This window comes from Haemorhous mexicanus, chromosome 18 (assembly GCF_027477595.1).
Source record: "Haemorhous mexicanus isolate bHaeMex1 chromosome 18, bHaeMex1.pri, whole genome shotgun sequence".
NCBI classification, from domain to species: Eukaryota; Metazoa; Chordata; class Aves; order Passeriformes; family Fringillidae; genus Haemorhous; species Haemorhous mexicanus.
In genome coordinates this window covers 10,566,328-10,581,189 of record NC_082358.1, presented here as the reverse complement: position 1 = coordinate 10,581,189, position 14,862 = coordinate 10,566,328, and the positions used below count along the sequence as shown (strand labels likewise).

Genomic DNA, 14,862 nt, shown 5'->3' with positions numbered 1-14,862 from the left:
GGCCTTGGGTCCTCTGAGTCCTTCTCCTTAAGCTTAACCAGAAAGAGCATTTCTGATCTCCTTTGGCCCCCAGAGCAGGAGCAGAGGGCAGGTGTCCTCCCTGGGGGCACAGAGTGCTGGGATGTTCTCCAGGTCAGCCCATCCACCTGGTTCTCCTGCTCCCAGGGGCAGGCACCATGCAATTCCAGCTCAGGGAATCTGCTCAAGATGTTTCTGTGCAGCATTTTGGGGATGCTTGGGAAGGAGGTTTGGGCTGGGGAGAGCCCATGGAAGCTCTGTCCCTGTGCAAGATGTCCCTGCTTTGTCCTGCACCCTGGTGTCCTGGAAGCTGTCCCTGTCCATGGCAGGGGGTGGGACAAGATGAGCTTTAAGGTCCCTTCCAACCCAAACCATTCTGGGATTCTGGTTCAGAATTATCCCCCATAATCAATTTTACAGCCTGCTGGCCAGCTGGCAGCTCTGCAATGCAGCAAAGGGGTTAAGGAGGCCTCTCTGTGCTCTTGTCTCCAGTCAAGCAGGAGCTTCACAGCTTCAGGAGTGACTTGATTCCAGTCTAAGCCATGAGCTCACCAAGCTCCAGTCAAGCCTAAGAGTGGGAATGCAAACTGGGAAAAGGAGATGGGGGAATTGCCAAGGAAGCAAGTGAAGAAGCAGAAGCTGCCAAATCTTTGGCTTTGCTTGAAAGGAAAATAGATGAATTAATAAAATTCACTAGAACAAATCCAAATTCTGTTAATAGTTTTAGGAAACTTAGTTATTGGATCTATAATTTGAGTGTCTTATGAATGGGAATATTTCAAGTAGATGGAATTCAAGTTATGAACATTTAGATATTCATGAATGATATATTAGATATTCATCTGAGGCCAGCTGGGACTTCCAGAGTAATTATCCATAAGTTTTTGTCCTTATATGTGTGAATTCAGCTGAGCATCTCCAGTTCTGTCCTGCTTCTGCAAGGAGTTTCCAGGAAAAGATTGGTGTCAAGGAGAGCAGGCCTTGGTGACTCCCCATATGGAGGTTTCTCTTTTATCCCTGATGATTTTTATCCTCTTTTATTCCCACAGGGTGCATTAGGACCTGCTGGGCCACCTGGACCAGCTGTAAGTACCTCCCAGAGCAGCTCATGGGATGCAAGTGTGGAATATTGTGCCAAAGCCATCACCAAGAGAGGATGGGAAGCTTTGTGTCCCAAACAGAAGGATCAAAGCCTGAATGAGTGAATATATTGTTTGAAATGTTTAAATGTGTATGTGTGACCTGTTCTGGTAACACAGACCTGGTTTTGTTCTCTGAGGTGCTCTTAAGGCAAACCAGCCTGGGACACAGACTGACACATCAAATGCTGTCACAATTACCAGACATTATCTAATGTCTAGTCAGAATTAAAAGGAAAAGAAAAAGGAGAAATAGATAAACTGGAATGTTTTCTTCCTCTCCACGTCCCACCCTTGTGTCACCACACATCTCTCTTCTTACAGATGTCTCAAAGGTAACAGAGATGGAAAGGGAATACAAATTATTAGAGGCAGCAAAAGAGTTCATCAAAACCCTGCTCTGATTGCAAATTATAATCATTATAATGGGGCAAGGGAGCAATAAGGAAACTTATAACAACAACAAAAAAAATAGCAGTGTCTTTTCAGGTTTTGTTTTATTGCTGTGTGCTCATTTTCTGAGTGATCTTTTACTGTTTCAATGTTGTTTTCAGGGCAAAGGACTACCAGGACCTCCAGTAAGTAATAAGAATATTTAAAAAAAAATTATAAATTAAGATTCTGATTTTATTGGATACTCTGAGAGTTGCAAACCCACCCCAGGTCTCAGATCCTTCTACTGTGCCAGGAGTCCTGCAGATCATTGACCCTGTGTGCTTTTTATCCTTGCCCCCACCCTGGCTCTGGTGTAAACTCAAGGCACAGCAGCCTTGTAAACACTGGGAGTGACCAACCCTGGGGCAGCTTTTGTTTGGTGGGCTCCTGGGAGCTGCCCTGTGCCTGAGGGGTGCAGACTGGCCGTGAATTCCAGGGGAATTTTTGGATTAAAAAGGGAGATGTGCATTGGGAAGCTGCTGGTGTGGTGCAGGATGGAGCTCCTTGGGGGGACTGGGCAAATGGGGACAGCCCAAGTGATGCCTTCAGTTTGAGCTGTCAGGTTTTCCAGATCCTGTACTGCATTAGTATGGAGCTCTGAACTTCATATAAAGTGCTAGCAAGCTCTCCTCACAGCTCAGTCACTCAGAACAATCCTCTTCCAGCCTGAGAACCAAGGACACCACTGCAGCTCCATCCCCAGAAAGTGCAAACAGGGAATGGAGGAGAGCAGCCTGGGAGGGTGGGACTGCATCACCTGGAGCTGGGATTGGACATTTAACCCCAATATGGAAATGGACCAAAACTGATAAAAGTCTGAGAACTTGGGACTCGTGGCCATCTTGGGTGTAGCCCTGGCTGGGCTCTTGCCCTGCCCAAGGTGCATCCTGTGAAGGCCTTTCAATAAATCCCTGCTTTATTCCTTTCACTCAGTCTAGCCCCTGCTCCAGGCAGCCTCTCAAGGCATCACAGCTGCTGGGTACCCCCAGGCTTTGGGGTGCCAAGGTCAGCACAGACATTAAAGCTCTCCTCTCTGTTCAACAGGGGCCTCCAGGACCCAGTGGGCTCCCAGGGGGACAAGGATTTCGGGGCCCTTCTGTGAGTTTCTCCTACCATTTAATCCTCATTTACTGACTGTGCCACAGCCACAGAAGAATGAGTTTAATTTTTGTCTCTTACCTCTCTCTGAAGTGATATTTTGCTAGCCACCCCTCACATCCCCTTGCATTTACACTGAAAGGGAACTCTTACCATTTTTCTCTCCTTTTAGGGACCTTTTGGTCTGCCAGGATTCCCAGGGCCTCCTGGACCACCTGGGCCTCCTGTAAGTTGAGACTTGCAAATAAATCTGAGAAAATTCTTGGGGGGAGTCTGGAATTTTCTTCTTGCTGCACTTTTTATTGGTTGCCACTGCCATGAGCATTCAGCAGGGCACAAACACCATGTCCTGAGGAGAGCAGGGACTTTTCCCCAGCTGCCCTTGGGTGTTTTGGTGATGATCTCCTGTTTGTTATTTGTGCTCTGTGTGAGGAGGCACCCAAAGAACCCCACTTTTGTGGCACACAGGGCACAGGGTGGGCTTGTTGTTCTCTCAAGGAAGGTTTTAGAGCTTGGATCAGGGTCTGTGCTTGTAGGGCCAGCAAGTGGGCACTTGCAGTCAAGTCCCTGCTCTGGGCTTGCTGTGGCCTCTGGAGTGTTGAACAGTGGGACTGGGGGGTCTTTCCCAAGGCCAGGATGAAGCCAGGCACAGCTGCTCTTCTCTAATTGCTGCCTTCACCACCCAGAGCCCAAAAGTCTTCCCTGGCACCTCCAGGGATGGTTTCACCCCTGCTGTGCCTGTTTTGGGGACTCAGGACACTCCAGGTGCAGGGGCAGCACTTTGGGCTCTGGGGCTCAGTGTGTGCCTTGTGCTGATCCAGCTGAGCTGGGTCTGTAAAATTTGTCCTAGAAATTGTGTTTCCTCCTGGTGTTTGCCTTGCATTTAAAGCCACCATTCCTGAATTGCAGGGTCTTCCAGGTGCCCTTCCTGATGGCGGTGGGGACCTTCAGGTAGGCTTTTCTTTCTGTACCATGAAAATATGCTTTGGTTTAATCCCTGATGTGACTTTTGGTTGGCACAGCTGGGGGAGTGTCAGACATTTACCATGCACTGCTTAGACCTGCAGGTGTGGGTTTAAAGCACCTTGTCAGAGTGGGGTGTGTGTTTCCTGGACTGAAATGTTTATTCAAGGAGGCAGATGTGCACTGGAACAGATTTCCCAGGGAAGCTGTGGCTGCCCCATCCCTGGCAGTGTCCCAGCCCAGACTGGGCAGGGCTTGGAGCAGCCTGGGACAGTGGAAGGTGTCCCTGCCCAGGGCAGGGGGTGGAATGGGATGAGCTTTAAGGTTCCTTCCAACCCAAACCAGTCTTTGATTTTGTCCTCGATTTTTGCTTCCCAAAATGCACATTTTGCATGCATTCTTCATGTGCTAAACAAGTCCAGCATTTGGTAACAGACAGCAGCCTTTCCTGTTCCAGTCCTGCTCTGCAGAGTGTGCAGCTTTCCAGGGGTGGGGCCCTGGGTTCCATGGCCATGAGCTTTGTTTAGGCTTCCTTCCTCAGCAGAAAGCCTGATCCCTTCCTTTCGAGGGAACCAAAGGAGTGTTGGGTCCAGGAATGATGGAAGTGACATTTGCAGATTTCACAGCTGTTGTTGTGACAGCTTCTCTGGTTTCCTAATTGGCATGTCCCAAAAAAAGCTCCAAGTCAGTTTAGACTGCCTGATGGCATATCACATGGGAGTTAATAGGAAATGGTGCTATTTCTGCATGTTTAATTTAGGTTACCCCGTGGAATATACTGGAAAATTAAATTTTTGCTACAGAGGTGCTGCCTGAAGATGTATTAAAAGAAAAAAAACCAAACAACAAAACAAATTAAGAGCTATTGCAAAGTTTCAAGACCATGGCCTTTTCCTCATTAAATTTCCATGCATGTTCTGGTCTCTCCCACCCCTGGACATCTGCAGAGATCAGCTTTTAGGTATTGGGTTTTTATTGGTGCCATTCAATTAACTCTGATGCCTGTCCTTGCTTTTTTTAAGGACCTGGCTAAAGGAAATCAATAGGGGTCAGTTAATGCAGAGGATTTAATATGGTCCTGATGATTTAAAGAAACTGAAACTTCAGTGGGAAACCTGGGTTCTGCAGCATTTTGGGCTGTGGACCCTGTCAGCCTTCAGAAAGGCTCCCAGTCCATGTTCAAAGGGGAGTGGGCCATTCATAAATCATTATTTTGTGGGGTACCAGGACCCTGTTCCACAGGGAAATGTTGGTCAATCTATTAAGCTGTGATTCCATCAGATTTAGTGAATCTAGAGCCAAAATCCCCACGACTTTTTCACCTCCTGGATGAAGCCAGCCTCCCTGGGTGTGCTGTGTGCCTGTTGAACCAAAGTGTTTCTGCTCCCTGCAGTGCCCAGCTCTGTGCCCACCAGGTCCCCCAGGCCCCCCAGGAATGCCAGGCTTCAAGGTAAGGAAACATCACCTGCAATACCAGATTTGTCTCCCAAAATAAACACCACTCTGAGCCCCTGGCATTAAATTGTATACACAGTCTCTACAGATAGGCTCCACAGCTCCCAAAGCAGCCATGCATTTGCATTTATGCCTACAAATGAAATTTAACCCTTGGCATAGATTAAAAACCCCTGCAAGGCCAGTGGGGCAGAGCTGATGGACAGCAACAAACAGGGGCAGCAGTCAAGGGCTGCCTCAGGAACCAGGTGCTGAGAGCTGGAGAGACCTCAGCAGTTCTTAAACTGCAAAATGTAACTTACATAATTAACATAATACAATTTAATTGTTGTTTTTATAGCCAGTGTAGCAGCAGGCAGATTTATGTTTAAGTATTTTAAACAGAATTATTTTGTTGGCCTCTGGTATGTAAATTTTCAGCCCTCAGGAGTTAAATATCTCCTCCTCTGTCCCCTCTATGTCCTTGCAGTTATGGACTCCAGCAGTGAGACAAAGTAAAAAGTGATTCAAGTTCTTTTAGCAGCATTTAGAAGTTGGCAGTGAGTGGGAGAACCCCTGGGAAATGCTCTCAATTCCTCCTGAAGTGACCTTTCCCACTTCCCCTGTCTGTTTGGGCTCTGCACTGAGTCACAAATATCATTACAAATACAAAATGTTTAGGGATAGCTGCTCAGAATTCATAGCTCATGCAATGGAAAACCCAGAGAAACTCTCCAATTATGATGCAAATGGTGCCCAGGGCCTTTGTTGTGGTGAGCAGGAACATCTGCCATGGCTGAAATGAGCCTGGGTCTCTCCCCCAGCCTCAGGAAGAGAGCCAAGCACAAAGTGAGTCAGAGCTTATGTGAAGCTCTCAGTGGGACCTGGATTTCTTTGAAAGCTTGATGATGCAGACATTAAAGATGATTTAAAAAAGGAGGTTAAAAATGGAGAATGGGGTTCTCAGGAGTGACTCATCCCCATTTTCTGGGGTGATGGGAACTGAGTTCTGGTCCCTGTGTTTGAGAGTCACATCCAGACCATGAGCTCAGTCCAGTGCAAGTCCCTCTGGAAAACCAAATCTGGGCATTTTCAGGACCTGCATCAGTGCTGGCACTGGTACCTGATAGCCTCCCCCAGGAGGGATCTCCATTCACAGCACACCTACAGACTGTTTTCCCTGAAAGCCATTTGGGATGTGGGGTTTAGGTTTCACAGCTGTCTCACCAAACCTAATTTTAAAACAAGACTCTACTGGGATGTGAATAATCATAACTCTTATTTCTAGGGACACACTGGTCACAAAGGGGAGCCTGGAGAAGTAGGAAAACAAGGAGAAAAGGTAAACTTCAATTTAAAAGTAAAGTGGGAGGATTTTTGTCTTTAAAATCAACTTGAAAAAGAAATCAGGGATTTTTTCAAGGAGGCAGGGAGGAATGAGGCTGTTTGCTGAACAAGGAGCAGTTACTTTGGCTGAAGTGCCCTGGGTTCCACTGCTCTCCCTATAGGACCATGGGCTGGCTCTCCAAGAAAATTCATCTTTCCAAGGATGATCATGTTAGGATCAGTTTGAATTAACAGCTGTCCTTTGCCATGCAGGGATGTCAGCTCAGGAAAAGCCCTGCTTTAATCACTTGGATAAATTCCTGACTGATCTGATTGTTCTTGCACATAGAAATTGTCTGTAACATAGAAGCAAATTCTGTAGAGAAATCTGGGAGGGAGGGAGCTCAAGGAGGAATGAGATGGGGCTGTCCCTGGCTGTGTTTGCAGGCTGCTGCTGTCCCTCCTCCTGTCTGATTGGTTTTTCTGTCCCAGGGTAACCCTGGCCCTCCCGGCCCTCCAGGGATTCCCGGAGGTGTTGGCCTGCAGGTAACCCCCCCCCTCCTCTCTCCCCACCACTCCCATGGCCTTGTCACTGTGGAGTCACCTTGGTTACCAAAAGTGATTGAGTTTGAACTGATTTGTTTCCTTAATTAGGGCCCAAGAGGACTGAGAGGCCTCCCTGGTCCAATGGGTCCAGCTGGCGACAGAGTAAGAAAAAAACTTCTGATTTTTTCTTTTCCTCTGCACCACCAGTTTGTCTTTTGAGAGGTGCCAGTGGCACTTGTCCTTACTGAATTCCACTGGGAAACTGGTGAAGGTTTAAAGTGTGGGCTGTTCCCTGCAGCCCCTCCATCAGAACAACCTCCCAGAGTCAGAAGGATCCTCACACCCGAGGGACTGGCAGGGTCAGCCCCAGCCAGACTGAGCCATTCCAACCAAAGGGCAACACTGACAGTGCTCTGGAATCTTGGGGGAAAACAAAACAAAACAAAAAAAGAGAAACATTTAATGAACATTTCACTTTCTGTCTGTCTCTTTATCAGAAAAAGCCAAAGATGCACTGATGGACAAAGGACACACAAAGGCTCCTCAGCGGGAGCAGGGTCAATCTCCAGCTCACTGAGGTTTTGGGCTCCTGTCTCAGTCCCTTGACCAGCAGCCCAGAGGCTGAATGGTTTTGAATTGGATGGAGTCATGCATTTGTTTAGGAGTAAGAGTGTTATCAAGATAGCAAGGCCATGAAAGCTGTCAGAGTATCAGAGGTACAAAGGGGGATCCAGAGTGAAACCCTTTGTTCAGAGTGGGATTGTTTGCAGTCTGTCCTGCAAACCAGCAGGAGATGCAGGATTGTCTTTCCAGGGCTTTTGTGTTTGCTCAGGTTGTGGTGCCAGGTGGGGATTCTGTTACTTCACCCTCTGCCAAGCCCAGGCTCACAATGATGTCTGTCTGTCCTCTGCAGGGTGACATTGGATTCAGGGGCCCTCCTGGAATCCCAGGACCTCCAGGGAAAGCTGTATGTATCCCAGTCTCTCTGTGGCCCTGCCCTCCACAGCCTGGCTTATTCCTCCTTCCTGAGCTCTGCTGCCAGTGAGCAGAGGCTGTGCTGGCCACCTCCAGCAGATTATTCCCTTTGCCCTCTCCCTCCACTCAGAGCAGTGTTATTTTACCTGACCCAGACCTCACAGGGTCTCTCCCTTTGCCATGTCCCACACCAGAATGAGTTCTCCACATTTCCATTGCTCTGGGCTTCACTGCCCTTCCTTGAGCACCAGCAGCTGTGGGCAAGCCCTGGAGAAGGGAATATCCATTACTTTTGGAGGAAAAATCAACCCTTTTGTGAGCTTACATCCCCTGAGCCTGCTCTTCTCCCAGGTGCCCACAGCTCTCTAGGATTTTTGCTCCAAGCAGGAATAGCTGTGTGTTAGGATGCCATCCCCATCCTTCTGCAGAGCTCTCTTCTGCAGCACCACCCTCTGGGGACTCCTCCCTAGTCCTGCAATTATAGAAGAAATTCATCCAAACTAAAACAAAATGAGGTGCTTCCTCGCCAAACCTTTCATTACACCCAGCAGGATCTCGACAGTAAATATTAAAGCTTTTCTCCCACTCTGTTTCTGCCTAAAGAAATTGCTTCATTAAATGAAGGGGAAGATGTTCTCTGTCCTGGGGGATTGTTGGCAAGGTCCCTGCTGCAGAAGGTGTGTCAGGAATTGGGGTGTCACTGAGAAAGTGCAGCCCAGCTCTCGGGGGACTGTGTGTGCTCACACCTCTGCTGGCACCAGAAAACAGCACAGAAACCAAAGCAAACACCACAAAAACCACATTTCACCCCAAAGCAGCAACCTCTGCCACTGTGTGATGAAGATGCTTAATGGCTTTTCCTCCTCTGTCACAGGGAGACCAAGGGAGCAAAGGACCTCAGGGATTCCGGGGGCCCAAAGGTGACACTGTAAGTGCAGCCAAACACCCTTTGCTCCAGTCCAGAGACTGTTCCACAGGTTTATCATGGCTTTTGCCCCTTCCATTTACTCAAAAGGGATGGAAGCATCATCTCAAAAATGAGATGTTTAACTCTTACTGAAGATGCCTGAGCAGCAAGGTGTCCAAGTGCTGCTACAGCCTGGAGCACAGGGAGCAGATCTTGCATTTCCATCCCCTGAAATGATCAAGGATCTTCCCAGGGGCTGTATCCAGCACTGGGCTGCTTTCCTGCTGTGTCCCAAAACAACCTCCATACTTATGTGGACAGAGAGGACCCAGCTGAAATGAATGAAATGTCCCTACAGAATTTGAGTCTTTGTTGACTGTTCTTCAGGTTAACACAGGATTTATTGTTGTTTTCTAGGGTAAACCTGGACCAAAAGGAAACCCAGGGGCTCGTGGGCTCATAGGAGAACCTGTAAGTCAATTAAGCAGGATGCAGGTCTTGCTGTTTGTCTTGCTTGCAGGTGAGGAGATCAAACAGAACAGGCAAAAAGCTGCTGCTTGCCACCTTTGCTGTCAAACTCCTGCTCTGTGGGTCTCTGTGCAAGCCCAGCTGGGCTAAGCCATAGTTGTACTGCTGCTAACGAAAATCTCCCAGCACAACTGGAGCTGGACTCGTTGCCAAAAGTTTCTCTGATGTGAATTTTGCAAACCACAGAGTCTCCTCTGAGCTAAAGCTGTGCTGTCCATGATTGCAGGGAATGCCTGGCAAGGACGGGCGGGATGGAGATCCTGGACTCGATGGTGAGAAGGTTTGTAAAGTCCTGCTTCAACACTGCAGGGAAGGTTCCTCAGACTGAGCTGGCAGGGCTGCAATTCCCCTCAGAAGCTTGGCTGGAAGGCTTTTCCTTCTAAAAGGTTTTCTGACATTGTCACTAGTGAAGGAGAGTGAAATTCTTTTAGTTAATCTGGAGGGAATTCCCTAAAGAAGGGAGGTGCACTAATGGTGTAAGCTCAGCTGTGCCCCTGGATTGAGTGGCTCCTGCTGGCTGACTCCAGGCCTTCAGAGATGCCTTTTCAGAGCTGTTGGCAGAGCTGATTTCAGTAGCCTGGAGACAAGGTGCTGCCAGGTGCTGGTTGCCTGGTTCCTGAGCAGAGCTCCTGCAGGAGCATTGGACATGTGCTGCCAGGGAGGGCTGGGAGCTGCAGGGAGCAGGGAAACACCTGGGAGCTCCTGCCCAGGGGGTGCTCACTCCTCCAGACACAGCAGCTCTTGGTCCTGTGCATACAGGGAGGGGGAAAAGTACAAATGCCTGTCTGGGAATGTGTCCCCTGCCTGTGCCAGGCCATTTCCCTGTGCAGGATCCCTCCTAACCTCTCCCTATCCACAGGGTGACGCAGCTCCCATGGGGGCTCCTGGAGAGAAGGGGCCAAATGGACTTCCTGTGAGTATGGAGCAGGACCTGCCACCTCTGGGGCTCAGTGTGCTGCAGACATCCTTCCTGGGGACAGGGCAGGGTCATTCTGTGGGCTGTTTCACAAGGAGCTCTTGCTAAGCCAAGAGGAAATGCACTTTTCCCACCATGCAGACAGGGAAGGAGTGTGCCAGACAGGATTGGAGAACACCTGGAGCAGCACCTCACAGTAATTCCCTGGCTGTTGGCTTCTCTGACTCTTTTAAATCTAAACTTGAGAGGGATTTTCTCTTTCACCCCCCACTGATGTGCATCCCTTCTGGAGGGAGGTAAGATCTGGGGTGTAATATCCTGAGCTCTGTCCCTGCCTTACTCCAGTGCTTATTGGCAAAATATTTCATCTCTCCAGACTTCCAACTATTTAAAAGAGATCAAGTATTCCTTTCTTCCTGCATTTACAGAATATTTTGAACTCCCCTGGAGAGAGGTTTCTGCTGTGCAAAATGTTGCTGCTGCTGGTCCATTTGTGTATCCCTGCTCTTTGCTCTCATCCCAAAGATTAGTGTTCATGGAGCTGCAAGGGCAGCAAGAGAGACATTGAAATCATGATTTTCACAGTGAAAGCTGCAAAAGTCTAAACCTTCCATTGCTTCAAGCAAAGGTCTCTCCTTGTGAGTCAATTCAGACCAGAATAACGAATTTAATAACTTCACTTCTTCTAACATTCCTTTAATATGATTTTTTTCAGGGTCTGCCTGGAAGAGCAGGTATTAAAGGCTCAAAGGGTGAACCAGTAAGTGAATCTCTCTAATGATGGGGTCTGGTGGGGAAACTGGTCACAGCAAGACTTTTTAGCTTTGGGGCACTGGGAAGACTTACCCCAAAGTGATGGTTTCTGTATTTCTGCTGGGGCTGAAGAGCTGGAATTAGGTAAAATAACTGGGCAGGCACCTGGTTCAGTAAAGGCACAACAGATCCACAGGAGAGTCATCAGTGGTTTAGTAAACCTCATCCTTTTGTCAGAGTCCCAGGAGGAGGCTTGATCTCTGGGAATCAAAAGGCTGAGCACCAGCAGGAGCAGGATGATCTCATCTTGCCTTCTGCAGATTTTCCCTCATCTCAGGAGAAAAATTTCCATGGAGCTTTAGATTGACACCTGCCTGTGAGATTAAAGAAAACCTCAGGCAGACCAAAGCAGTCCCGCACAAAGCTGCTCTGAGAGGTGTCTTTTTTTCCCCTGTCCCTCTCCTTTATGACTTTTTCCCTCTGCATCATTATTGCTGCTAATCCTCAGGGAGGAGAGCACGCTGCAGGCAGGTGGGGCAGGAATCTCCTCCTGGTGAAGGGGGTGCAGGAGTGATGTGATGGGATCTCCTGGCATCCCTGTCTCACGTGGGGACCCTGCCTGGGGCTGGCAGCCCTCCCTGGCCAGTGGTGCCAGGAGAGAGTGTGCAGCTCACCTGTCCTCTGGTGCTGTGAGTTTTGCCTTAAATCTGTAAAAGTTTAAAGGTGTTTTTATTTCCTGGTCCAGGTTTTAACTCCCTGCTCCTTTTGGTGCTTCAGGCAGGACAGAAATGACTCCCTGGAGTGATGTCCTAACTGAGTGTTTGCTTTGTGCTCTGCAGGGCAGCCCTGGAGAGATGGGAGAGGCAGGTCCCTCTGGAGAGCCAGGCATCCCTGTAAGTGCCCACATTCCCACTTAGCATGGCCTCAGCTGGAGAGTGTCAAACCAAACTGGGGAGCTGGAGCTCACCTGCTGCTTCCTTGCACAAATAAATGTCCCAGTGATGCAGCACCTGCAGTCCCAGGGCATTGAGCACTCCAGGTGTTCCACACTGGTGTGCAGCTCTCAGGGAGCACTGAGCTGGCTGGGCAGGCTGCTGGGCACTGCTACTGGGCAAAACCCACCAGCAGTGGGCTGGCAGAGGGGCCAGTGGGGCAGGAGTTGGGGACCCAACAGCCTGGGATCCAGGAATAGGTCCCAGAGGGGTGGGAAGGGTGGATTTGTGCCTCCTGACTATCACAGCTGACTTTGGTGTCCCTGCCAGGGCGATGTTGGCATCCCTGGTGAGAGAGGTCTGCCAGGACCCAGAGGAGCAACTGTGAGTACAGAGCTGGCAGAGAACCAGAGAGGTGCCAAAACAGCTTTGGGGAGGGGGGGGGTCACTCTGGCTACAGTAAAAAGCCACTTTCTCTCTCAGTGGTGTCTCTGGGGAGCCTTCTCTCTCAGTGGTGTCTCTGGCAGCAGAGAAATTCCTCCCCCAGGCTGGGTCAGGTCCTGTTCTCACTGGCAGCTCCGTGCAAATGCCAAGTGATCCCTCCCATTTCGCTGGGCAGAGCAAGCTGCAGCTGCCCAGGAGGTTTGTGGAGCTGCAGGAGAGGCTGGACAGCCAGCAAGGCCCTGATGGCACAGGAATGGGAAGGCTCTGCCCGTGCTGAAGCGAGGCATTCGTGAAGCAGAGCTCCTGGGAAGCTTTTACAAAGGACTTTGCCACCAACACGTGACACCTGAAATGCTCCCCAGTCCTGCCTCCCTTTCCTTGGAGCAGTGCAGAGGGATTCCCTGCAAAACCTGAAACCATGGATACAACAAAACTGGGAGTAACTGCATGGTGTCCCTGCTCAGTAGCAGAGATGATAACAAATAATATCAGGAGGGTAAAACCCTGATTTTGATCCCACTACTGAAAGTGCTTGGGTACGTTTTAATCTTGTCACTCCCCAGCTATTGCTGCTGTTGGGGTTGGATCTGATCTTCTGGTAGTTTTGCTGGGATTTTTTTTCTTTTTCTTTTTTGTTTTTGCTTTTTCTTTTTCTTTTTTTCCCCATCCTAATCTCATTTTGAAATCCAGGAGCCTACAGCAGGTCTAATATGATTTCTGGTACGTGCCTCTTGGAAGAAATTGAGCTGCATGATTTATTGTTTGTGAGCAGCTTCTGCTTTAACTTCCGAGGAGAAGGAAATCAGCTTTAGAAATAAACCATATTAATAATGTTTGCTTTTATGTCTGCAATTTTTCATCAGAGTGGCTGGCCTCACAAAAGGTGCCACATTATTACAGCCAAAAAGCAAAAGCAGTTGAGCTAATTGTGTTGGTGCAGGGTTTTGACAGGGGTGCATTTGCAGCTGAACTCATGGTTATGTCTAACCTGGGCTTCTCATTTCTGATTTGTTTTATTAGAATCAAAATTTATTTGTTAAGACTGGGCTGTTCCAAGAGAGGTGCAGGATTTTTCCAGTGTTAAGGCTGTTTTGGCTCAAAATAGTTTGGAGTTTTTTAGCTGTGAGTACCAAGGGTTTCTCAGAACCTGTCAGGTCCCTCCAGCTCCCATCAGCAGCTCAGCAGAGCCATTTCTGGTGCAATTTAACTCAAGTGCCCTAAAGCTTTGTATTTATAACTTCTAAAGCTCCTTACTGAATTACAAGCAGAAAGCAAAGTGGAAAGCAGTAACCACAAAAATACCTGAGCAGTTGTTCAGCTTTTTGAGGCTGATGCTGCTTTATGTCAGTGGCCAGTTTGGGGTTTATTTGTGTCCCTGAATGCTCCACCCAGCAGGGATGGTGGTGAAAGGAGCCAAAGCTGCAGCCCTGCCTCGTGACAGAAGCTTGCTGAAGGCATCTATTTCAAGAAGACAGTTTACAAAATGAGATTTAAATGCCTAAATGACTTAGTTGTTTTTTTTTTTTTTTTTTTAATCCAAGATCTTTATTGGATCTGTGATTTTTTTCCTCAGGAGAAAGCAATAGAGACTCCTAATGGTAATGTTCATGTTCTGTCTGGTGAGCTCTTAAAAGCCCTGACAGCACAAACTGCTGCCTTTGTGTGCATTGCTGGAACCAAAGATTGCACCCAAGCAAATGGAGGCAATTGCCATTTTTCATTTCCAAGGGCCTGCAGCAGGTGTTTTGCAGTAGTTCCTTGCAATCAATTAAAAGCATAATACTGGGACAGCAGATCCCTCTAATGGATGCTGTCTGTGCTCTGCCATGCTGCCACTTTTTGCTGTCCCTGATCTCTACTACTCATGAGCATGGTATGCTCTTAAGCATTGATTATCCAAATAAACCTTTCTGTTAACATCAATGCAATTAACAAAGCTCAGCAAACACCAAACCAGCTTTGCAGGGGCAGCAGCACTGAGCTGCACACTCTGCCAGTTCAGTGACACAGCTGACTCACCTGGCCCCAGGTGTTCTCCTTACCTGTGCAAACCCAGGGCACAGGGAATATTTCTCTGTCTGCTCTGGGGTGCCCTGACCCCCAGGGGAGCACTGACTTTGACCCTCACTCATGGAGAAAGTTTCCCAGACTCCAAGATAGACTGGAATCCACAAAAGTGTGAAATGATTATAGAGAGCAGTGCAGGTGTGTCACTGGGTGAGAAATTGAGGGTTTGGGGTTTTTAGTGTGTTGTGGATGGCAGCAAGATGGAGGGCACAGGGTGTCATCCTGGGCTTCTTCTTCATTCTTCTTCTTCCTCCTTCTCCATGGGTTTGGGTGGCATTTTGTCATTGGGCAGAAAAGTTCCCATTGTGGGCTCTGTGGGATCAGTTATTGGGTTAAAAGGGAAAATAATCCAGGTGTCAGTTCTTAATTGGATAGTTTAGT

General features: G+C 48.5%; 1 protein-coding gene across 1 annotated transcript in view; it reads left to right on the top strand.

Moving 5' to 3' along the window:
• COL9A3 (collagen type IX alpha 3 chain) overlaps positions 1–14,862 on the top strand; it is a 34,890-nt gene that overhangs the window by 10,374 nt on the left and 9,654 nt on the right. The window contains exons 6-22 of the mRNA XM_059863025.1: positions 1,068–1,103; positions 1,712–1,735; positions 2,637–2,690; positions 2,863–2,916; positions 3,600–3,641; positions 5,047–5,103; positions 6,376–6,429; positions 6,906–6,959; positions 7,068–7,121; positions 7,873–7,926; positions 8,809–8,862; positions 9,259–9,312; positions 9,596–9,649; positions 10,229–10,282; positions 11,001–11,045; positions 11,878–11,931; positions 12,301–12,354. Coding sequence (XP_059719008.1) covers positions 1,068–1,103; positions 1,712–1,735; positions 2,637–2,690; positions 2,863–2,916; positions 3,600–3,641; positions 5,047–5,103; positions 6,376–6,429; positions 6,906–6,959; positions 7,068–7,121; positions 7,873–7,926; positions 8,809–8,862; positions 9,259–9,312; positions 9,596–9,649; positions 10,229–10,282; positions 11,001–11,045; positions 11,878–11,931; positions 12,301–12,354 — 852 coding nt within the window. The remainder of the gene's footprint in view (positions 1–1,067; positions 1,104–1,711; positions 1,736–2,636; positions 2,691–2,862; positions 2,917–3,599; positions 3,642–5,046; positions 5,104–6,375; positions 6,430–6,905; positions 6,960–7,067; positions 7,122–7,872; positions 7,927–8,808; positions 8,863–9,258; positions 9,313–9,595; positions 9,650–10,228; positions 10,283–11,000; positions 11,046–11,877; positions 11,932–12,300; positions 12,355–14,862) is intronic.